This window comes from Mangifera indica, chromosome 1 (assembly GCF_011075055.1).
Source record: "Mangifera indica cultivar Alphonso chromosome 1, CATAS_Mindica_2.1, whole genome shotgun sequence".
NCBI lineage: Eukaryota > Viridiplantae > Streptophyta > Magnoliopsida > Sapindales > Anacardiaceae > Mangifera > Mangifera indica.
The window spans coordinates 27,334,047-27,355,828 of NC_058137.1; the positions used below are offsets into that span (position 1 = coordinate 27,334,047).

Sequence of the window (21,782 nt, forward strand, 5' to 3'; positions counted from 1 at the left end):
TGTGCAGCATAGACAGAAATAAAAGGCTGTTGAGTCTTGTCGGAAATATTGGGTTTATAAATGTAAAGATTAAAACTCATATTATATAAAACTAATTCGCTTATATTAAAGTCTAATCCATACACCAAACACCAAATGCAACCACCTAGGTTTAGACTGTTAGACCTGTCATTTGGTTATGTCGATTTTTAGTTGAGTGTATTGTTACTTTTATTCAAAAATAGTTTAGGCTGTTAAACTTGTCATTTGACTCAGTTGATTTTTGTTTGGGTGCGCTATCGCTTACATTTAAAAATACCTTAAGCTGTTAGACCTATCATTTGACACAGTCAATTTTTGACTAGGTGCGTTAATATTTGTTTTCAAGAATACTTTACGCTGTTAAACCTGTCATTTGACTTGTGCTTTGATATCATATCGAAAATATATATTTAGTTTGTAAATATAAAAATTGAAATTAATGTTACACAAAATCAATTGACTTGTGTTAAAGTCTAATCCATACATTTGTATACCACTCAGTTATATTGAATTTATTAGATATGAAACTTTAAGTCTCCAACAAGTATTAATATGATTTTAGATAAATCAACACTGTTATTAATGATTCAAACTCGATTACATTGCTTCAACTCATTAACACACACGATAATGTGCTGACTAGCTGCTCCAGTTTAAACGCCGGAGTAGTTTAACTTTATTTATTCTACTTCATCTGCCAGTAACACTCATCTCTAATAAGGTCAACGGAACTGACAGCCCTGGCTGGGCGAAATGTTGCACATGCAAGGCAATTCACTGGCTGTTTCATACAGCTCCTCAACCTCCTCACCTCTGAGTTGTTCTTGTTGCTGCTGGTGCCCCACCATCTGCTCTAATCCCTGACAACGGCACCTTCTGTCTACTTCCCGCAACTCCTGGCAGCATTGCCTCAAGCTTTGCCGTCTCTGGTTCCCGCGTCCACCTCCCAGGACCTCCTGTAGCACGTACCTTTGACAGTTCCTGAACCGGTCCTGCTCTTCGATCTGCCGTTGGCAACTCTGCTCACGGCTCGAGGATCCATCAACCTGCACTGTGGGGCGGTAAATGGAGGCGTTGGCCACCAGGAGGAGGACGGCGAAGGCAGATAGAAGGAGAACGAGCTTTGCCATTGCCGTTTATTATATTTGCATTTGAATGATGAGAGCCGGAGGGGGAAGATGAAGCATTTATAAGGGAATTTGGGGTCTGCATGGCTTATACGTGTTTAGTGCAAGTATTTGGTGGTTATGAATGAAGGTCACACGTTGAATTTACATGCAATCTGTTGGCACAAAGCCTTTTGTTCTTTTTATGAAGAAGCTTTATGCCTTTGGGATTTTTGCTATGGAAATTAACTGATTCTTTTCGCAAAGTGAAAATACAGTTAAATATATCTTATCATAAAATTTCAAATTTTCTGTTTCAGATTTGCATCTTAGAATAATATATGATTATGTGATTGAGTATAATTTTATATTTACACAGTTTTGAGTATAAATTAGATGTACAATTTATGTATGATAATGTGATTGAATATCAATTTATCTTTAATTCAAAATCATTTAATCACATAATGACATATCATCTGTATATCCATCGATAAATCAAAATATTTAAACATTTACATTATTAAAATATTTTATATAATATATGTTATAACACCTATCAAAACAAGACTCTTTATCTTTTAATAAAACAACAATAAAATTATATGTACTCACTTTAAGTATACAAATGTGTATACTCTTACATATATCATTACATGATTGTATGATTTTGAATTAAGAATAAAGTAACACCTAATTATGTGACAACACATATAAATATATATATATAATTGTATACTCAAAGAAGGTATATATATTATTACTTATTAAACAAATATTTCTTTTCATATCTGTATATATGAAACTGTTTATTAGATATATATAAACTTTTCAATTTTTTTGGAGATTAAAATTGTTTCTTAATAAGATTTTCTACTTTATGTGCACAAATAATCTACAAAACTTTGTACATAAATAATAACATATTCTTATCTAATTAAAAATAAAATAATAATTAATTGCACAATAACATGTCATGGTTAATATGATTTTAATATTAAATGAATAAAATTAAAAATAAACACATAGTTTAGATGTAATACTGATTACAAAGACCCTGTAATTCATATGACATGTCAAGTTATTTTTCCACTCTTCCACTAGAGTGTTTCAACCTTTGATCGTGGTCACAAATTCATCTTCTGATTGAAGTATGGAATATATAAAATTTGGAATAAGTGACTACTGCTTTTATCTTTAGCATGCGATAAGATTCTATCATATATAGGAACAAAAGGACTTGACATGAAGAGGGAATCGAATTCGGTGAAAGTGCAATGAGTTATTGTTTTAAATCAACGTTGATTGGCAACAGAAGATGATGCATTTGAAGTTCAAAATGTTGGGGAAAGAAACAATTAAAAATAAACTAAATCAGCACTTTTATTGAACAAACTCGATCGATTACATTGTCTCGACTCATCCAGACACACGATAATGTGCTGATTCTACTACTGTTTATTCACCCTTTAATCTCCAGCTAAAATGCCTGAGTTGTGAACTTTATTCTTCTACTACTACTACTTCACTTCATGAACATGTTCATGGAAGTGAATCTAGTAGGATGAGTGGAATTGGCAGCCCTGGCTGGGTGAAATGTTGCACAAGCGAGGCAATTCACTGGCCGTCTCATATAGTTCCTCAACTTCCTCACCTCTGAGTTGTTCTTGTTGCAGCTGCTGCCTCACCATTTGCTCTAGTCCCTGACACCGACACCTTCTGTCTACTTCCTGCAACTCCTTGCAGCATTGCTTGAAGTTTTCTTGTCTCTGGTTCCTGCGTCCATTCCCCAGGATCTCCTGTTGCACGAACCTTTGACAGTGCCTGAATCGGTCCTGCTCTTCGAACTGCCGTTGGCAACTCTGCCCACGGCTTGAGGATTCTTCAACCTCCACAGTGGCGCGGTAAATGGAGGCGTTGGCCACCAGGAAAAGGACTGCGAAGGCAGATAGGGTAAGTAAAAGCTTCGCCATTGCTACTACTCGGGGATTATTTTTATACTTGTATTTGAATGGTGAGAGTTAAGTGGGAAGATGAAGTATTTATAGGAGATTTTGGGATTTGCATGTCTGATACGTGTAAGATCAAGTGTTCAGTGCAAGCATTTGGTGGTTGAGAATGAAGGTCACACGTACAATTGGCCATGCAATTTGTTCTATTAATCACGAGAGTTTATCTACAAATAAATAATTCCAAACCATGCCTAACACTCGGTGGTGTGCATGCAGATGCAGCAATTCAACAACGCAACAAAGATGAACAAAAAGCGATTTCATAGCCAAACAAACACCTAGTTTTTGTTTGTAGCAGCCTTTGCACGACAGTGTTCTACCTGTAAGTACAAACTGGACCACCGAACCATGCAGATGCAGAACCACCTCATCGAATAATAATAACCTCGTCTTCTAGTTAATTACTCAGCGTATGTCAAAAAGTATAAAACCTGAACCAAACAGTGCGTTTAATTTTTGATATGTGTGAAGAAAAACGGTGTCGCCGTTTAAATAGTTATTGAATTTTTCATAACAAAAGTCGAACCTTGACTCCTTTCAGATGTAATTTTTTTTTCTCTCAAAGCCATTTTCCATAGTATCAAAGCCATCTTTTGGCTAACGTCACAAATATACAAGATTCCTCCAGGACTTTTAATACTGGTCCTGATGGGGCTTTGTTCACTCATTTTTCTACATATCGCGGAACGTTTCCTTTCTCAATTCTACAGGCAATAAACCCCAAACTGTGATAAGGAAACTCTAGATACTATTGTGCACAGGCAGTTGGTGCTCATGAATTGGAGAAGCATTCATGGTCATCGCCTTTCTTGACAGTACAAAATGAGAATATGACCAGAACTATTAAGAAAACTAATCCTCAATTTGCTGTGTGGAAGAAATATGATAGACTATTGATGAGCTGGTTACTGTCGTCTATAAATGAGCCCATGTTTAGTCACATATTTAAATGTAAATCATCTTTTGAAATTTGAAGGACTATTTGGTAGCAAAATGAAAAGTTATGGTTATGAACTTGAAAATGATGCTACGAACTATGAAAAAGGGGAACCTAATTATTCATAGAGTACATAAATAGAATGAAAGAAATATATGATGCCTTGTTAAATAGTGATCACTCTGATATTGAAAAAGAATTGATCAATTTTGTTATTGATGGATTAGGACCAGAGTTTAATCCTATGGTAGTTCATATATTGTCGAAACTGGATTTTGTTGGTGTGTCGGTTACCTTGGTAGACACTAAATTCCTACTATATTAATGTGACATAGTTGAAGGGATTACCGAATGTTGGAAATAGGAATGGGAACATGATGTCCTACTTTGCTCATGTTGATAGCAATGTTCCAGTAAATACTAATTTCAGTCAACAACTTCAAAGGTTCATAGGTTACAGTGGTAACAATTTTGGACAAGGTAGGAGTAGAGGAAAGAATTTAACTAAGCCCAAGGTGGTGTGTCAGCTGTGTGGGAAGAATAGACACAGTGCTTTACACTCCTATAATAGGTTTGACATCACCTTTAGGGAATATATGCCTCCTTAATTTTTAGAGTCTCATAACCAAGATGAGCAATCTTAAGATTTAGGGTTAGGGTTTAATCATGTAATCACAATCATCTAGGGCTTTTTACACTACAACATGTATTACTTTTTCTCAAAACCCACAAAATTCTCAGTACACTCCTCGTGCACCCTTATAACACCCATGTTTAACAAAACACTCATAAACTTATCAAAATTTAAGATTTAACAAAACACCCATAAACTCGTCAAAATTCCTATTATAGTTTTCTTGCACCTTCACAATATCCTTTACAACATCACACTTCGCCCCTATCTAAACTAACAACGAACAACATTGTTTTAATCAGACTTATTCATAATAATCATGTCAAACAGACCCAATTAATTCACCTTAGTCTAATTTACCCTTGTCAGTGGCCCTAGCTAGTACATGTACTATGAGGCCATCAATCATGTAAAGTTAAATCAAACATTACTTGATGCAAGTCAGAATATGTAAGAAAACAGCGGCTCTACGTTGGCAGTGGAGAATGTCTTGCTATTGTTCAAAATATGTAGAAGATTTGCATTAATATAATAACTCACCTATTATTAAGAATGGGATTAGATATCTCAAAGGCAATTGTTAAAGTATTATCTCAATTTTATTTTTAACGAATTTAAAATGATTTGAGTAAAGAGATCCCATTAAATATAGGAACAAAAGGTCTTGACACATGAAGAGGGGATCGAATTCGGTAAATGTGCAATTTGAGTTATTGTTTTAAATGTTGATTGGCAATAGAAGATGATGCCTTTGAAGTTCAACAAGTTTGAGAAACTGGGGTATAATCGACAAGAATCAATTTAAGATAAACTAAATCAGCACTTTTATTAAACAAATTCGATTGATTACATTGTCTCGACTCATCCATACACACGATAATGTGCTGATTCTACTACTGTTTATTCACCCTTTAATCTCCAGCTAAAATGCCTGAGTTGTGAACTTTATTCTTCTACAAGTATTTCTTCACTTCATGAACATGTTCATGGAAGTGAATCTAATAGGATGAGTGGAACTGGCAGCCCTGGCTGGGTGAAATGTTGCACATGCGAGGCAATTCACTGGCCGTCTCATATAGTTCCTTAACTTCCTCTTCTCTGAGTTGTTCTTGTTGCAGCTGCTGCCTCACCATTTGCTCTAGTCCCTGACACCGACACCTTCTGTCTACTTCCTGCAACTCCTTGCAGCATTGCTTGAAATTTTCTTGTTTCTGGTTCCTGCGTCCATTCCCCAGGATCTCCTGTTGCACGAACCTTTGACAGTACCTGAATCGGTCCTGCTCTTCGAACTGCCGTTGGCAACTCTGCCCACGGCTTGAGGATTCTTCAACCTCCACAGTGGTGCGGTAAATGGAAGCGTTGGCCAGCAGGAGGAGGACGGCGAAGGCAGATAGGAGGAGAGGGAGCTTTGTCATTGCTGCTAGTCGGGGATTATTGTTATATTTGTATTTGAATGGTGAGAGTTGGAGTAGGATGATGAAGTATTTATAGGAGATTTTGGGTTTTGCATGGTTGATACGTGTAAGATCAAGTGTTCATTGCAAGCATTTGGTGGTTGTGAATGAAGGTCACACGTAGAATTTTCCCATGCAATTTGTTCTATTATTCATAAGAGTTTATCTACAAATAATTCCAAAAGGATTCATGAAAGAGCAAACGGAATAGTTTATGGCGATATGTGCATGCAGATTTGTTTGGGACCAATCTTAAGAGGCCATGTTCTTCCTCGTCATCAACTTCAGTCAATTCATGTAAATGACCCATGTCTTGCTGCATAACACGTACAGTAATTTAAGTTCGGGGATTATTTGGTTTGCACAGAGTGATTAAGTTACTACAATCATCTAATCAGTTAAATTACAATGAATTCCCAATGCATATTGTAGTTAATTTGGCAACATCTATTATAATCCCTATCTGATAATCTCCTGATATCATTGGTACTGTGATAAAGGGAGAAGCCATTGTGTTACTGAGAAGAAGTTCTGTTAAAATTAACTGCTCAAGGTACAAGTCAGAAAAGTTTTGTAAATTGATGGTGTTATGTCTTTGTTAGAACTCATCCTATTGCTATAACAAAAGAGAGTCTCCACTTTTCTTCTCTTCTCCAATTCGTTTTTTCTCAGGGTTTGAAGGAAATCAACTCCCAATGCTCTTGATAATCTCATCCAACGGTCTTTGTAAAGTGAGTTTGTGTTTCATGTAATTATTTTTGAAGGTCTGGATGGTTTTTCACCTGGATTTTGGTGAGGTATTTTGTAAAAATTCTGGTTTTTTTTTTTCCTTGTAGGTATTTTGTAGAAATTCTGGTATTTTGTAATGTTACTCGAGTAATATTATGCGTACATATTTTTAATATACAGATAATGTATTATTACGTGATTAAGTGTTAAGACAAAAATATTTTTATTTTCAATTAAAATAAAGAGCCACGTAACCTTCATGTATTTAATTTGTGATTGTAAGTCATTGCCTGTTTTTTGTAAGTGTTTAGTTTTTTTGTCATGCAAGATCAAGATGAGAAGAATTATAGTAACATCATTATCCATTACATTGAAAAGACCACATTTGGGTTCGATCTTCTTTATTTTATCCTCTCCAACTGTCCAGTCTCACTATCATATGAGATCGATATGAAAAAATGGTTATAAAAAGTTTTATTTGTCAATTTTACCTGCAATTACTACCTCTATAATCATACTCATACCTCATCACCACTTGCGTGAGAGCTCAAGAGTAAAGTTGTTGTCTTGCCTAACTACATGCACCCACAATTTGCACACTTTGAATTTGCAAACAGTTGCCTCTAAATCGGATAACCCTCTACAGTGTTGCTTCCAAAACATCGATCAAGAGTAGGGGAGCAAGCCTTAGCCACCATCACACATGTGGTGATTGTCTGAGGCACAAACAATAGTTATTGCAAATTTTCCACACAACTAGTTGCGATTGAAGAGTATTTCAATAAAATAATATTTCAATATTCTTATTATTTTTATAAAACAAAATATATTAATTATTTATATATCAATTTAATCAAACATATATATAATTTATTATTGGTAATGTTTGAGATAACATATGTTACTTGTAATAATTTATTCTTATAAATTGAACATCTTAATTATTTACACAAACCTTTAACCAAATACATTAATAATTTATAGAAATAATAAAACATCTTTTTTACAATAAAAATCTTTATTTATGTATTATTTTATACCCAATCAAAAATTACATATTTATCATAATTAAAATGATTTTAAATTTAAAATAATAAATAAATAATTATATTATTTAACCACAAACACCACCCTTAATCTCTTTTTAAGTTAACTATGTGGCTTTTTCTTTGTTGCTATAATTCTACTCCAATACAAAGATTCGTCCTGATACGTACCGAATAACTTGAGCTGACAATTCTAGCCTTCAATCAATTACCTAAACACAAGCTCTCCCATGTCGGCAGACGCTACACTCGCTGCTATAAGCCGCCACCTGTCTTTTTCCTAGTTACCTTACTGTAGCGCAGGGTCGTAGACAGTTAAAGTTGGTACTCTCGCGAGTATTGATAAGTATCAGCTTACCTAACCCTGGAAAATTTTCTTCAATATAATTCCAATTCCAGATCTTTCGTTCATTTTTTCTGTGTCACCAAACATCGGCTTAGGCTTATCCGGTTTAGGGTTTCTTTTGATCTAATCGATCAGACTCGCACGAACCTCAAACCCTAATATTCGGATCAGGTAATCAACAAATCTAATAGTTTCTGATGCGAAGATCTCTTTTTCTTTCTTAAATTTTCTTTTGGTGTGAAAATTTGAGGGTTTCTTGTTTCGTGATTTTTTAATCTTTATGTTAAAAATTCTCAATCTTTATGGTTTTAATTGTTGTTTTCTCTGGTTTGGATTACTTCAATTCTTTAATTATGATATTAATTGAGACTATAATTTTGTATGTATTAGCCTGATTATTTAAGAAGGTTCTGATGTGTTGTCTTTGTTATGTAGGTTTGAGTTCTGGTTGTTAGCCCCGTTTCATCAGCCAAGTTTCATGTCTGATCCCGATATTCAGATTCCTACTACCTTTGGTAAGCTTCTTTATAGATTATATTACAACTGATTTAACTTTCAAGTTGTTCGAATATCTTCATATTTAAAACTCTTGAAGTTATTGATTTCTAGCATGAAAAGCAAGCTTCTGTGTAGTTGGGTCGTGATCATGATGGATTTTATGAACTGCCCTTGTGTAGATTTCGAATAGGATTAAAGTAGAGGACTGCATAGTAGGTTTTGGATTGCAGTGTTATCTTACACTAGGATATTAGCATATTAAAGTATCATAATTCGTAAGAGTTTTGTACGATTTCATATGTTACTAAATAATTTTAAAATTTCTGATGCGATGATTTTACTCTTGGGTTAGAATTCCAAGTTTGTATTGGAAAGATTAAGTGCTAAAATCGTTATCATTGAATATTGATCTTTTTTAATCATTTATATGTTGTGAGCATTCTATACTTAATTTTCAGTTAGCTCTTAAACTCTAATACAATATCTGTGATACAGCAAATTTGTAGTTTTTTATTTTTTAATTCAATACCAAGTAGAAACTTAATTTAAAAGCCTTGCCTGCTTGTCAGGAAGAGAAACTTTGTTTAGGTGTGTCAATGTAAATCTTTAACTGGCATTTTATTTGGAATTTATAGTTGATAGTTTTCAGATGTCAAGACATCTTTATTTTTGTGAATAATTTTTATTATTACTTGCACAATATTTGGGAGTAATGATTGATCTGGTTACAAAAACATTTGTTCTATCCTCATCATACTGTTCTTGTCCTGTTGCTTTCTTCTTTCAATTATTTTTCACTCTCTGAGCTTTTGAGCTCTGGTTGGAAAGGCTAACTACTCTGTTTTGTCTGGGTGGTAGATCCGTTTGCTGATGCAAATGCTGAGGACTCTGGTGCTGGGACAAAGGAGTATGTGCATATTCGTATTCAGCAGAGGAATGGTAGGAAAAGCTTGACAACTGTCCAGGGGTTGAAGAAAGACTTCAGCTATAACAAGATTCTCAAGGACCTCAAGAAAGAGTTCTGCTGCAATGGTACAGTTGTCCAGGACCCTGAATTAGGACAGGTACGTTTCTTTGATATTCCTAGCTTAATCAACTATTTTTTTCCATTGTTAACTTTGATGACATAAATCTGTTGATATATAGGTTATTCAACTCCAAGGTGACCAGCGTAAGAATGTGTCAACCTTCCTTGTCCAGGTACATTTGATTTCTCCACCTCATGATTCTTTCACACTGCTTTTGCCTTAATCTAATTTTGATCGCTATTGTTCCTTCTTCCTGAGTTGCAGGCTGGCATTGTGAAGAAGGAGCACATTAAAATCCACGGTTTCTAAGCCCCAGAAACTTGACTGTCTGCACACTGCATGCCCCTAATGTCAGTGCAGAAATGCTATCAAAAACTACTTATATGTTGGTGCAATTATATCATGGTCATTTCCCAGTTCGTTTGATATGATGTATGCATTTTGTGGTACTGGTGTTCTCTAGTTCTTTGGATTCTGTAATGTGGAATGATAATGGAATGTTATGCAGTTTGCTTTCCCCCGCCAACTAGTTGTCGATATCCATATTGTACAACCTCTCTATATGTGCTTTTCTGGGAAGTATTTGAAAACTAGATCAGCCCCTAATGTTCTACATGTTCAGAAGATAACCTAAGTCAAGTTTTGCTGTTCCTTTGTTTTGCTTTATCTATCCAAAAGGATCAGGCGGTTGGTGTAAGCTTTTATCTTCTCTATTTGTTCTTTTGTTACTGGCTGGATTGCACATCAGTGAGTTTTGTCACATGCTTTAACTAAAGGCAAAAGAATACTTGTCCGCTTCGCCTACCATAATTACAATCAGCTATAGTTGGCCCAACTTCTGTAGGTTTTGTCGATTGCTCATTGATAATGGGATATTTATAATTGAGCAAAACGTGTATAATCTAAGCAACATCTTGATGGGCCCATGTTATATAGTTTAGCAGTTGTTTCACTGTCTGCTTTGTGAGCATGTTCAACAAGCGGGTCCTCAAATTTGAGAAACAAGAGAGTTCTAACACAAAATTAGTTTGTACTGTATAATCTGGGGACTACTGGAACTTGGTAAGATCTCTCTTAAACAAGGATTAACTCGAGATTAACTCGAGATTGATTCAAATTTGAAAAAGTTAGTTTGAGATAGAAAAGTTGAGATTTGTATTTGGCTTAAAGATGGTTTAACGGTGTATTTACTTGAGTCAATTTAAAGTTGAATATTTGGATTGGTTTGTATTTAATTCATTTTATGAAAACTAACCCGATTATTGACTTGACTCAGCTGTTTCTAAATCAAATTCTTGTTCAAACAGCTCTTATTGGATTAGTTTTTCTTCGGCAATCTAGCTGGAAGAATCTTGAGAAGGCCCCAGTTGTTACTTCAGCTCCACATTTTTTACCCTTCTTCTTGCAGTCTTTTAGTTGCTAGGTGTGGAGACGATATGGTAGATGAAGAATCAAGCTTTTCCGTTTGTCTGAAGTAGCGCATATCTGTGGGAGAGTATAATTCCATGGAAAAGATACAGGTGCTTTCACCTTAAATTAAAAGAAGTAACAATAATTATAGCCCTTTGGGAAAGCCAGAGAGACTTAACAAGAACAAGAGTTATCCTTTGAAGATCTCTTTCCTTGTTCAGAAAATTAGTGACTTGGAACACTCTTCTTCTTCTGATGATGCTTTTGTGGACTCTGCTAGTATGCTTCTCTCTTTTGTCTTGTTTTCCTAATATCAATATTGCTTCTCTGTTTGGTCTTTAATATAGTCAGCAGAATGTTACAAATTTCAGCTTTCCCTAGACTAAATATATCCGATAACTTACAATCATTAACAAGCCTACCCCATTTGAATTTATGCCTATTAAAGTTTAGTGTACTTTTATATATATATAAAATTAAAAAAATTATAATGGGCTCAAAGGCCCATAAGGATCTTGGGTCACACCTGGCCCATTTATTCTACTAACAAAGATTAATAGCTTCTTTTTTTTTTCATAATTAAAATAGCAAAAAAACACAGGGTTTACTATAAAAAAACAAAAATGCATTTCTTTACTCAAAGTAATTGCCTTTGTAATTTCAATTAAACATTATAAAATAATTTTTTTTTTTTAAATTGTATTTGATTCCTTTAAATACAATTTTAGAGGTGCGTGAATAAATAATATTAGGCTTTATTTGGTAGTGAAAAGCATTACCTAATAAATTTGCAGTTGAATGTAACGTATAAATAATCCTGTTTTCCCCTTCAATGCTTTATAAATTTGTTTTCATCCGAGGGACCTACCTTTTAAATAAAGAAAAAGGTTTTTCTAGATATTTTATATTGTGATTTTTTTATTTCTTATTTTATTTTTGCAAATTGTAACATCATAAGTCCATTTTATGATACGAGGACGGCCACTCAAAATGTCTACGTTCCAAAGTTTCACGTTCATTTTATGGAATAGATTTATCTTTGATCCGTTTCCTTTTTAGCTTATCCATCTCCTTACCTATTTTCTAAATTCTTAAATATTAAAATGCCCTTAAAAGTTTTGATTACAATTTTATAAATACTTTATAATATATAATAAATATTTCATTGTTTTTCTAACAAAGATAGAAAAAGTAAAAGAATGATAATTTTTTCTACTGAAATAGAGAGAAAAAGATGAAATACATTTTTCTCATAAAAAGAAAATAAAAATTCTCTATTATCTTTGTATCGAGATGGGATAGAGACAAAAAAAGATGTTCTTTCAATGAGGATGGGGACGGGAATAAGAGTTAGGGTATTTAGTCTCCTTCTGCTCCCTTGCCTACCATTGAGTTAGAAATAACTAAATTTGGTGGTGTTCTTTACTATTTTGAAAAGATCTGCCTACAAAAAATCTAGGAATACTACGGGGACTAAAATGAATTAAACCGCAAGATATTATGTCAACACTTTTGAGTCCTTGTCATTGGTTAGACATAACAAAAGAAGCACTTCAGCCCCCTTCATGACAAAAGCTGAGTCAGACACTGACCCAACCCAAGCCCAAACCCAGACCCAGACCCATCCTAACCATGAGGTCACAAATCCACAACTCACAACTCGCTCTGCATGACTGACCACTCAGTGAGGGCAACTCACTTCCCTCTCCTTCATGAATGCCACTTGCACCGTTTACAGATAGGATTGGGAATAAGCTCGTGACACGTGCCATCGTCAAAATAAAATAAGTCCAGATTCTCCTTTAAATTTGTAGAATGAAATTTTTAGTAAAAATTTTCTCGAAAAGGCAATGTAATAAATTTGACACTTGGCAGTTCAAAATTCAGAACTCCACCTCCTGTAATTGCTATATTCGCTGGAAATTATTAATTGGATTAATAAATAAAAAATAAATAAAATATATTTCATTTTATAACTTTTCAGGAATTCAACTGAATCTAAGCCTTTCATTTTCCATTCTATTGCCACGTGTCGTCAGATTTTTTCTTTCACCACCTTCGTCTCCCCTATAAACCCTCTTCACCTTCACCACTCTGAGCATAAAAAACGCCAACGCTCTTCTCTGTTCTCAAAACGCCGCGTCGTTTCGTTTCAGATTGATCGGCAAAATCATGGCAGCCATGGCGTCAACCGCCTTCACTTTACCTCTCGCATCAACAAAGCTCTTTAATTCCTCCTTTCACGGCACTGCCGTCTCACCACCGCCATCTTTTCTTCCTCAACCCACCAAAGGTTCCACCAGAAACTTCTCAGTTTCTGCCTCTTCTAATCCTCCCTATGATTTGAACGCTTTCAAGTTCGACCCCATCAAGGAGTCTATTGTATCCCGTGAAATGACACGCAGGTAGTCATAGCACACTCCCCAAGTTATACGATTAATACAAATCGAAACCTGAGTTTTGATGTGGGCTAAAGATTCCTTTTTTTTTTTTTTTGTATGTTTTGCAGGTATATGATGGACATGATCACACATGCTGACACTGATGTGGTGGTGGTCGGTGCTGGCTCTGCTGGGCTCACCTGTGCATATGAGCTTAGCAAGAATCCTAACATCCAGGTTGCTATTATTGAGCAATCTGTTAGCCCTGGTGGTGGCGCGTGGCTCGGTGGACAGCTCTTCTCCGCCATGGTAAATAATATTTGCTCCAGTTCTAAGACGGGTTAATAATCCATTTCTGTTTGATAGTGGTCAAAAGAAGATTTCGGATTTTATTTAATATTTTTAATTTCTTTTGCAAAATCAGAAATGAAATCCGTTCATTTGCATAGTATTTATGTCTATCTAACCAAAACTTTGAATAAATTGCTTGTATTTTTTACAGGTCGTGCGCAAACCAGCTCACCTTTTCCTTGATGAGTTGGGCATTGACTACGATGAGCAAGACAACTATGTTGTGATCAAGCATGCTGCTCTTTTCACCTCTACCATCATGAGCAAGCTCTTGGCTCGCCCGAATGTGAAGCTCTTCAATGCGGTGGCGGCCGAGGACTTGATAGTGAAAGGAAACAGAGTGGGTGGTGTGGTGACCAACTGGGCACTTGTGTCCATGAACCATGACACACAATCTTGCATGGACCCCAATGTGATGGAGGCCAAGGTTGTGGTGAGCTCATGTGGCCACGACGGACCTTTTGGTGCCACCGGTGTGAAGAGGTTGAAGAGCATTGGAATGATCAAGAACGTGCCTGGCATGAAGGCCCTTGACATGAACACCGCTGAGGATGCTATTGTGAGATTGACCAGGGAGATTGTGCCTGGAATGATTGTCACTGGCATGGAAGTTGCTGAGATTGATGGAGCTCCCAGAATGGTATAATCAGTTAATAACTTGTATCTTTGAATCGAGAATGTTGAAGCATTGACTGTTGTCTTCTTGATACAGGGGCCGACATTTGGGGCGATGATGATATCAGGGCAGAAGGCGGCTCACTTGGCATTGAAGGCGTTGGGACAGCCCAATGCATTGGATGGAACATATGTGCGAAGCATTCAACCAGAGATGATCTTAGCCGCGGCCGAATCTACTGACATTGCCGATGCTTAATCTGGTTGTAGCAAACATTTTGCAAACAAACCAGTAAACAGTTACAATTTCTCGGTTAGAATGGCGAGCTCTGGAGATTATGATTATCATGTAGTCACATCATTCAGTAGTTTTTGCTAATAATGGGAAGGGTATCTGTTTATCCCTCCTCCTGTTTTTCTCTGTAAGAACTGTTGGATTTATGGTGGTAAAGACTTCGTTATCTTTACCATTTTCCTGGCTTTACAACCTTTTATCTTCTTTACTTTTGGGATGAATTTCGGATTTCATTTCTGGGGCAATGAATTTTTTGGCTATTTAATTGGAAAAATCACTTTAAAAGACCAAAAAAAAAAAAAAAACCTAACCATATGAACTTATGAATTGCAAAACCAATGATATTAACTTGAGTTCGATTTGAATAATACAGATTCGAAAGGGTTTAATGTGACAATTGTTCGAATTTCATACGGTTTTATAAAAGTACTTAATAATTATAAATAAATGTGAAAAATTACTAAAAATACTTGTAAAACAATAATAAATTATAATATTTCACATAGAAACTCTTAATAATTACCTAAAACACTTTTTTTACTTATAAATAATTATCAATAAATTACTAAAAATACTTATAAACACAACCATAAACTATATTATCTTCCATAGAAAATCTTAGTACATAAAAATTACCCCAAAAAAGAATTTTTTTTCCTAATAATGATGCCTAATATTATATATACTAATAAATAAAAATGGTATTAACACATATCAATGATGTCAATTAAATTATATATATTAAATTTTGAGTATTTAATTAGCGATTAAATGATATGTTATTATTTAATTTAGTAATTTTAATTTAAAAATAAAATAATATTTATTTACGTGATAACATATTGTTTATATATTTAATTAAGTATTCAAGATTTAGTGTACATAATATTATTATAATATTAATATATTATCATATGATTAGATAATTTAATATTTATTTTATTTTTAATTTAAAATTATTATAATATTATTAACTGATTATCATACTAATAACTATTTTATTAATATATAAAATATTATTAATAAATTTATTATAGATAGTTTGGTTAATCTTGTTATTTATGTTAAGGCCAAATAACTATTTCCTACTCATAGTTAGATGAAATAACAATTTTTCATCTTTTAAATTTCAAAAAATTAAAATTCTAACTATTATCTATTTTTATTGATGAATTTATTAATTTTTCCTTTAAATGTGTTTTATTATTATATTAAAATTGTAAAACTACCATTAATATTTTATATAAATATTAAATTACAAATAAATTTAAATTTTTGTTAAAATTTCAAAATTTTAATTATTTTTAAAACGTTCTTAAGATATAATTATTATTTTTAAAACTATAAAAAAGTTTCTTTAAAATTTTAAAAATATCTTAAAATTTATTTTGAATTTTTAAAAAAGTTTAAATAATTTTATTAATATCTCATATATTTTAAAATTATAATATGCTTTGTGAAAATTTGAATAGAAAAAATTAAAAAAAAAGGGGGAAGAATAAAAAAAATGATAATTGTTTTCCCTTAATTAAAGTTTGACCTTCTTTAACTAAAAAATGTTTCAGCTGAGCTCGGTTCGAAGATAATCTTTCGGACTTGAGGGAAAAACTCCTGGTCTTCAAGAGATCACTAGCACGTCGCCGTTTAACTCAAGGTATTTTCCTGATTTTTCGTACACTCTGACCCTAATTTCTCTGTTTGTTTCCCGTGAAAAATTAACATCTTAATCAACTTGTTCTTTAACAATAATAATAAATTGTGTGATTTGATTTTGTATATTTGCGGTATTGTGATAAGTGGCAGAGTGAAAGATGGACGAATTGTTAGTTGCGATTGTGTCTATGCTGCTTGTTCTTGCTTTAATTCCTTTGTATTTGTGGAAACGCCGCTCAATTTCTGGAGAAGAGCGACAACAAGAGGAGGTCTGTAGAATCATCTACTTGTGTTACTTTAAAAGCCAATTGGAATTTGGGGATTTATTTTTTTCATTCTACTGCCAATTTTATATGTTGATTAATGCTATATTCAGTTTAGTTCAGCCATGTGGATTCTTGGCACAAGGTTTGATTTCGAAATTTTGGGAAACCCTTGTTTGCCAATTAGATTCCTTCTTCCCAAATTGAACTTGAGTTAAAAAGAAAGGAAATGATAATGATTAAGCCTTTTTAAGATTTAATCTGTTTCCTAAGCACGAAGAGCAGGATTGGTCTTTGATGTGAATCTTGTTTGGCAGTGTGTTTCACAGACAGTTCTTGGAAGGCAAGGTTGGGGATGTGGTAAAATTATCTGAGTTACCAAGTCTGTGTTCTGATGTACTTTTCACTAGAAACTACAAGCCTGTACTTGTTTTCATTATCATAGAATGCTGTGAGCCTGTTTTTTTTTTCATTTTGTAGAACGTTGTTGAATGGGGATGGACTAGGTTTCTAAATGTGTGGAATGGGTTACAGGTTCCCCAGAGGGAAACTGTGGTACGTGCAACTGGTGCTCGTCGAATGCGTAGAAGACCTGCTGCTGGTGCTAGCACATCATCAGCTAGAGCTGCAGCTGTAGAAGGTCCTTGGCTTTCTGTTTTGTATAAGTTGTTTTTTGTTTCCTCTCTTCATTATGATTATTGTGGTTTCTGCATGCACCTGAGGGTGAAATTTCCTAAATTTAGATTGGACTCATTTAGAGTAGAGTGTTGTGTTTCTGGATAGTGTAATTATGAAGTATGAAATTAAGACATGCAGTTAGAGTTTGTCAGAGATTGCTGTATAATTGAAAGGTTTTTAGATACTTAGTCCAGGGTAAATTTGATTCTTTAGTTTACTCATCTAGGAATTGGCAAAAGGGATTTTGATTAGCAGAGATTGGATGATACATTGCCAATAATATGAGTGTGATGGGTGGGGCTAGAGGTGATTGGTTCTTGAAGGAGCCTTGGGATAGTTTAGCATTGTCATCAATAGCTTGAGTTAGTTCTGGACATGTAATCTTTGATTTTGAGATGAATAAATCCATTTTCTTTCACTATAAGAAAAATTGATGTAAATTTCAACATAACAGAAATTTTGATGTCATAGCATTATTTCATTATTTCTGCTCTACACAAATTAGACGCTGCTACATCTTATATGTGTTTTTGATTCGTAATTTAATGGTGTCCTTGCTGTACTCCATTTTTTTTCCTTGTCTTTTGTACTCTTCACTTGAGTACCATATGTAATATAGGAAACTGGTGGTTTACTGAGCATTGTAATTTTATTATACATGTGACCACAGAAACTGTTCAGGGAAGTGATGATGAAGCTGTAGAGGATGAAAATTATGAGGCCAAAGCATCAACAAAGAAGGAGAGGAAACGGCAAGAGCGAGAAGCACAAAGACAGGTGCAATATATATGTGTAATTATATTTTCATGGTATCGTGTCTTAAATTACTTGTTATATTCTTACTGGAGAGAAAAAAGAACTTTACTTTGGATAATAGGAAGGCTGTCTTGCCACAAACCTATATTGAACCTAAAATATTTGATGAAATTCTGATATAAACATTTAGTTTTCTTAAAGAAAATCTTTCCTCTTTGCAATAGTGAAGTTCTCATTAAAACAAGAATATTTTGAGTAACAATCTCATTCTCAAGTCAGATTTCAATAAAGAAATAAACAATTGAGTACTTTTGGAAATAGAGATTCCTTTGGCCTATTTATCTGGTCTTTGTGTTCATCTACTCTTTTTTTGGTTACTTCTTTGCCATTTTTGTTTTTGTATTTGTGGTTTACTGTGCATATATGATCATTGCAAAGGCTGAAGAAGCTGCACGCGAGTCAAGGAAGTTAAAGCAAGACCGCTATGCAGAAATGCGAAGGAGGAAGGATGAGGAGCATGAAGCACAGGAGCATGCATTGGTGGGTAGATCACTTTAATTTTTTCTTGGTAGTTTAGATTTATCTATGGTTAGATGGTTGCCCTTCTGGATAAACAATTAGGCTGTTGGTTATACAGGAAGAAGAAGCCAAGGCTCAGAAAGCCAGGGAGGAGGAAGCAGCTACATTAGAGTTTGAGAAATGGAAAGGAGAATTTTCAGTTGATGCTGAAGGAACTACAGAAAACGAATTGCAAGATGGCAAACAGGACTTGCTTTCTGACTTTGTTGAGTACATAAAGGTAATGCTTAGTTCTGCTCTTATTTTCAGGGAGTTCATTCTTTGAAATATGTTTGAAGTTTACCTGTTGGTAATTCTCAGAGCCTACAATTGCAATTAACATCATTGCCAATTTTTCCGCCTTTTTATCATATGAACCTTTGAAGATGAAAGTATTTTAGAATGTATGGAATACATATATGCTAATGGTTGTAGTGAGGTTTAAACCTATGTGATTGTTTTGGTGCTAATTCATTTTCCTTCCTAATGGGATCTTTCAGAAACACAAATGTGTTCCTTTAGAAGATCTTGCTGCTGAATTTAAGTTACGAACCCAGGTAAATGCTTAACCATTTTATTTATTTTCATATTTATAACCCTGTGGTTGCAGTAATTGATTACGTTCTCAAGTTGTGAATAGCAGTGCATGTATTTAATTTAATTTGTTATCTGATCAATGAGTTTATGATCCTGCTATTTTTTGTATTTTTTGCTGTATGAATGCATCTGTCTGTCAAAAAAATGTAATAGTTTATGCCATAAGGATTTGTAATTACTACGTTTCATGATATTTCATGACCCTAATATCACAATATGAATATTGGTTGATGCAGGAATGTATCAATAGGATTACTTCACTGGAAAGCGAGGGTATGTAATCTTCCATATCCTTTTTTTGTATTGAATATATAGCTTTTACTAATTGATGACACTTTGTTGCAGTGTTCACAGTTATAGACCACTTTTTTCTCCTATATGTTTCAAAGCTCTTTGGTGCTGAAATATTATATCGCACAATTTAATAATGCATTTACCTTTTCATTGCCGATGTAGAGCAATTCTATCATTCAGTTTAAAGTTTGCTGTGGGGCTTGCCAAGTAACTTAATGTTGGATTTTTTGATTGATTAGGGCGGCTTTCTGGTGTGATGGATGATAGAGGTAAATACATATACATCTCACTGGAAGAGATGAAAGCTGTTGCAGATTACATCAAGCGTCAGGGAAGGGTTAGCATCTCTCACCTAGCTAGTAAGTCCAACCAATTCATTGATTTGGAGTCAAAAGCAGAGTTTGTTGAGGACCTGAGCAGTGTGGAGGAGATTACTGTTGCTTGACTTGATGTACTCTCTTACTTCTGTCGAAAAACAAAGAGGCAGTGAAGATATGGCAGGATAAGATTTTGGCCTGAGTCTGATGATGCACTACAAAAATTAGGATCATTGGGGCAAAAACTATTTTTGAAGATTTACAATAGTGTTGTTTGAGCATTGTATAATGCATGTGATTAACAAGAAATTAGATCCAGGAGCAGAGCTTGATTAGTATGTATGCTGAATGTAACGTGAATACTTGTGAGGGTATATAATTTCTTCTTCCTTCAAATGTATTAGAATATGATCTGGAGGTAACTTTTGGGAACATGTAACATGGAAACATTAGTGGTTTATTTCGCAATATAGATGTTTGATTCAAAAACACTTTTTAGCCTTTTATGGTATAAACTATAAATTTTCATTCAAAATTAAATTAAATTATATTTAAGAACTAATGTTTTAAGGGTAAAATAGTAATTTTATTAATAAAAGTAAAAAATAAAAAACTAACAAATTTACATATTTCACTTTAATGTTTTAAACATGATTGTTTAATTTTTTTTTTAATTTTCAAATAGATTTGAACATTCATAATTTAGTTCTTGAAACCCTAGTTATCATTTTAATTGAAATATTACCATCACCTTTTTAACCATGACTTACAAGATGTTGAGAATGACAGGTCGTGTGATGGAGAGGTTTAACAAAAAATTGAGAGAGATTGAGTCATGTTGTTAAGGGAGAGTAGATAATGTGATAGCTGCATTGTCATGTTTGGAGTGTAGATGATAAGAGAGTAACTAATGATAAAGTTAATGATGGATAGAGCGTGAAAGGGTGAGATTGGTAAGATGACTTGTCGAAAATTGTAATCAACGTTAGATGAAATTAGAAAAGGAAAGACTAACACATAAAATAAGTCATTAAAACTTTCATGAGAGGAGAATGAGTTATAAAAATAGGATCGACATTGGAAAGAATCAAATGTGACAAAATTGGTGTTAAGAGCGGGTGTGAAAGTTAAACCAATGTCTGAGATTGCTAAAAAAGAAAGTGAAAGTTAAGAGAAAAAAGAAAATGTGTTAACGTAAATAATATATATACTAATTTTTGTTACAATGGAATAATAAAATCATTTTATAAAATTAAATAGATAAAAATAATAAAATAATTTAGCTTTTGGATATTATATTAGAATTTTTTTGGTTAACGAAATTTTATTTTCAATATGAAAATATTATTTACGTCATCATCACTTGAAAAAAGTTTTTTCGGACTAAAGCTTATGTTGGGAAAATATACAATAAAATGTACTCCATAATGGCAAAAGCATTTTATAATATTTAAGCTTGTGACCGATTGCAATGGCCATCAGTGATTTAATAGAAATGAAGGATAATTTGTAGGAAAGTTGAGGCATCTGGGCATGACAATTTGTCAACCACAAAATAAGTTAAAAACTATAATACATTTGTCGCATAATTTTTACACTCAACTCAACAATTAGAGGTAGAAATTGGGCGTCAATATTTACGTGGAAATCCAAAAATAGCATGCATGCAGCGCCATAGAATCAAACTGCGTACGATCTTGTTCATTTTCTGAACAAAAATCCGAAGAAGCAGCACAAATTAGAGGAATAGAATTCAGCTTGACTTTTCTCTTACTATGTCTTTCCTTTTCTAACTTTCATGCG

The 21,782-nt window shown here is 33.9% G+C and overlaps 6 protein-coding genes across 8 annotated transcripts; 3 read left to right on the forward strand and 3 right to left on the reverse strand.

Annotated features, from left to right (window-relative positions):
* Nucleotides 1-549: 549 nt before the first annotated feature.
* On the reverse strand, nucleotides 550-1,172 carry LOC123195415 (2S albumin seed storage protein-like). The gene has a single exon (XM_044609098.1). It carries the CDS (start codon nucleotides 1,149-1,151, stop codon nucleotides 744-746), a length of 408 nt encoding a protein of 135 aa, XP_044465033.1. The 5' UTR covers nucleotides 1,152-1,172; the 3' UTR covers nucleotides 550-743.
* Nucleotides 1,173-2,485: 1,313 nt separating this feature from the next.
* On the reverse strand, nucleotides 2,486-3,141 carry LOC123194684 (2S albumin seed storage protein-like). The gene has a single exon (XM_044608032.1). It carries the CDS (start codon nucleotides 3,098-3,100, stop codon nucleotides 2,684-2,686), a length of 417 nt encoding a protein of 138 aa, XP_044463967.1. The 5' UTR covers nucleotides 3,101-3,141; the 3' UTR covers nucleotides 2,486-2,683.
* Nucleotides 3,142-5,510: 2,369 nt separating this feature from the next.
* Nucleotides 5,511-6,171, reverse strand: LOC123195009 (2S albumin seed storage protein-like). The gene has a single exon (XM_044608562.1). The coding sequence runs from the start codon at nucleotides 6,123-6,125 to the stop codon at nucleotides 5,709-5,711; it is 417 nt and encodes a 138-aa protein (XP_044464497.1). The 5' UTR covers nucleotides 6,126-6,171; the 3' UTR covers nucleotides 5,511-5,708.
* Nucleotides 6,172-8,297: 2,126 nt separating this feature from the next.
* On the forward strand, nucleotides 8,298-10,337 carry LOC123228635 (protein translation factor SUI1 homolog 2-like). Its single transcript, XM_044654080.1, has 5 exons — nucleotides 8,298-8,456; nucleotides 8,721-8,800; nucleotides 9,642-9,847; nucleotides 9,930-9,983; nucleotides 10,076-10,337. The coding sequence occupies exons 2-5, from the start codon at nucleotides 8,764-8,766 to the stop codon at nucleotides 10,118-10,120; spliced, it is 342 nt and encodes a 113-aa protein (XP_044510015.1). The 5' UTR covers nucleotides 8,298-8,456; nucleotides 8,721-8,763; the 3' UTR covers nucleotides 10,121-10,337.
* Nucleotides 10,338-13,310: 2,973 nt separating this feature from the next.
* Nucleotides 13,311-15,055, forward strand: LOC123225908 (thiamine thiazole synthase, chloroplastic-like). Its single transcript, XM_044650271.1, has 4 exons — nucleotides 13,311-13,626; nucleotides 13,731-13,911; nucleotides 14,105-14,593; nucleotides 14,666-15,055. Exons 1-4 carry the CDS (start codon nucleotides 13,394-13,396, stop codon nucleotides 14,825-14,827), a joined length of 1,065 nt encoding a protein of 354 aa, XP_044506206.1. The 5' UTR covers nucleotides 13,311-13,393; the 3' UTR covers nucleotides 14,828-15,055.
* Nucleotides 15,056-16,371: 1,316 nt separating this feature from the next.
* Nucleotides 16,372-20,470, forward strand: LOC123193862 (DDRGK domain-containing protein 1). Of its 3 annotated transcripts, none has more exons than XM_044606936.1 (9): nucleotides 16,372-16,517; nucleotides 16,667-16,785; nucleotides 17,314-17,419; nucleotides 18,128-18,234; nucleotides 18,652-18,753; nucleotides 18,851-19,012; nucleotides 19,272-19,328; nucleotides 19,605-19,641; nucleotides 19,902-20,470. In XM_044606936.1, exons 2-9 carry the CDS (start codon nucleotides 16,675-16,677, stop codon nucleotides 20,105-20,107), a joined length of 888 nt encoding a protein of 295 aa, XP_044462871.1. In that variant the 5' UTR covers nucleotides 16,372-16,517; nucleotides 16,667-16,674; the 3' UTR covers nucleotides 20,108-20,470. The 3 variants fall into 3 exon arrangements, with proteins under 3 accessions (XP_044462871.1, XP_044462876.1, XP_044462881.1); XM_044606941.1 differs by having other exon boundaries at nucleotides 16,379-16,517; nucleotides 16,661-16,785; XM_044606946.1 differs by lacking the exon at nucleotides 16,667-16,785 and having other exon boundaries at nucleotides 16,398-16,517.
* Nucleotides 20,471-21,782: the final 1,312 nt, after the last annotated feature.

Coding starts and splice junctions, on each gene's coding strand:
- LOC123195415 (XM_044609098.1), bottom strand. CDS start 1,151: ATGGCAAAGCTCGTTCTCCTTCTATCTGCCTTCGCCGTCCTCCTCCTG.
- LOC123195009 (XM_044608562.1), bottom strand. CDS start 6,125: ATGACAAAGCTCCCTCTCCTCCTATCTGCCTTCGCCGTCCTCCTCCTG.
- LOC123225908 (XM_044650271.1), top strand. CDS start 13,394: ATGGCAGCCATGGCGTCAACCGCCTTCACTTTACCTCTCGCATCAACA. Junction 13,627..13,730: donor TCCCGTGAAATGACACGCAG/GTAGTCATAGCA, acceptor TATGTTTTGCAG/GTATATGATGGACATGATCA. Junction 13,912..14,104: donor GACAGCTCTTCTCCGCCATG/GTAAATAATATT, acceptor TATTTTTTACAG/GTCGTGCGCAAACCAGCTCA.
- LOC123228635 (XM_044654080.1), top strand. CDS start 8,764: ATGTCTGATCCCGATATTCAGATTCCTACTACCTTTG. Junction 9,848..9,929: donor AGGACCCTGAATTAGGACAG/GTACGTTTCTTT, acceptor GTTGATATATAG/GTTATTCAACTCCAAGGTGA. Junction 9,984..10,075: donor TGTCAACCTTCCTTGTCCAG/GTACATTTGATT, acceptor CCTGAGTTGCAG/GCTGGCATTGTGAAGAAGGA.
- LOC123194684 (XM_044608032.1), bottom strand. CDS start 3,100: ATGGCGAAGCTTTTACTTACCCTATCTGCCTTCGCAGTCCTTTTCCTG.
- LOC123193862 (XM_044606936.1), top strand. CDS start 16,675: ATGGACGAATTGTTAGTTGCGATTGTGTCTATGCTGCTTGTTCTTGCT. Junction 17,420..18,127: donor TAGAGCTGCAGCTGTAGAAG/GTCCTTGGCTTT, acceptor ATGTGACCACAG/AAACTGTTCAGGGAAGTGAT. Junction 19,013..19,271: donor ACTTTGTTGAGTACATAAAG/GTAATGCTTAGT, acceptor GGGATCTTTCAG/AAACACAAATGTGTTCCTTT.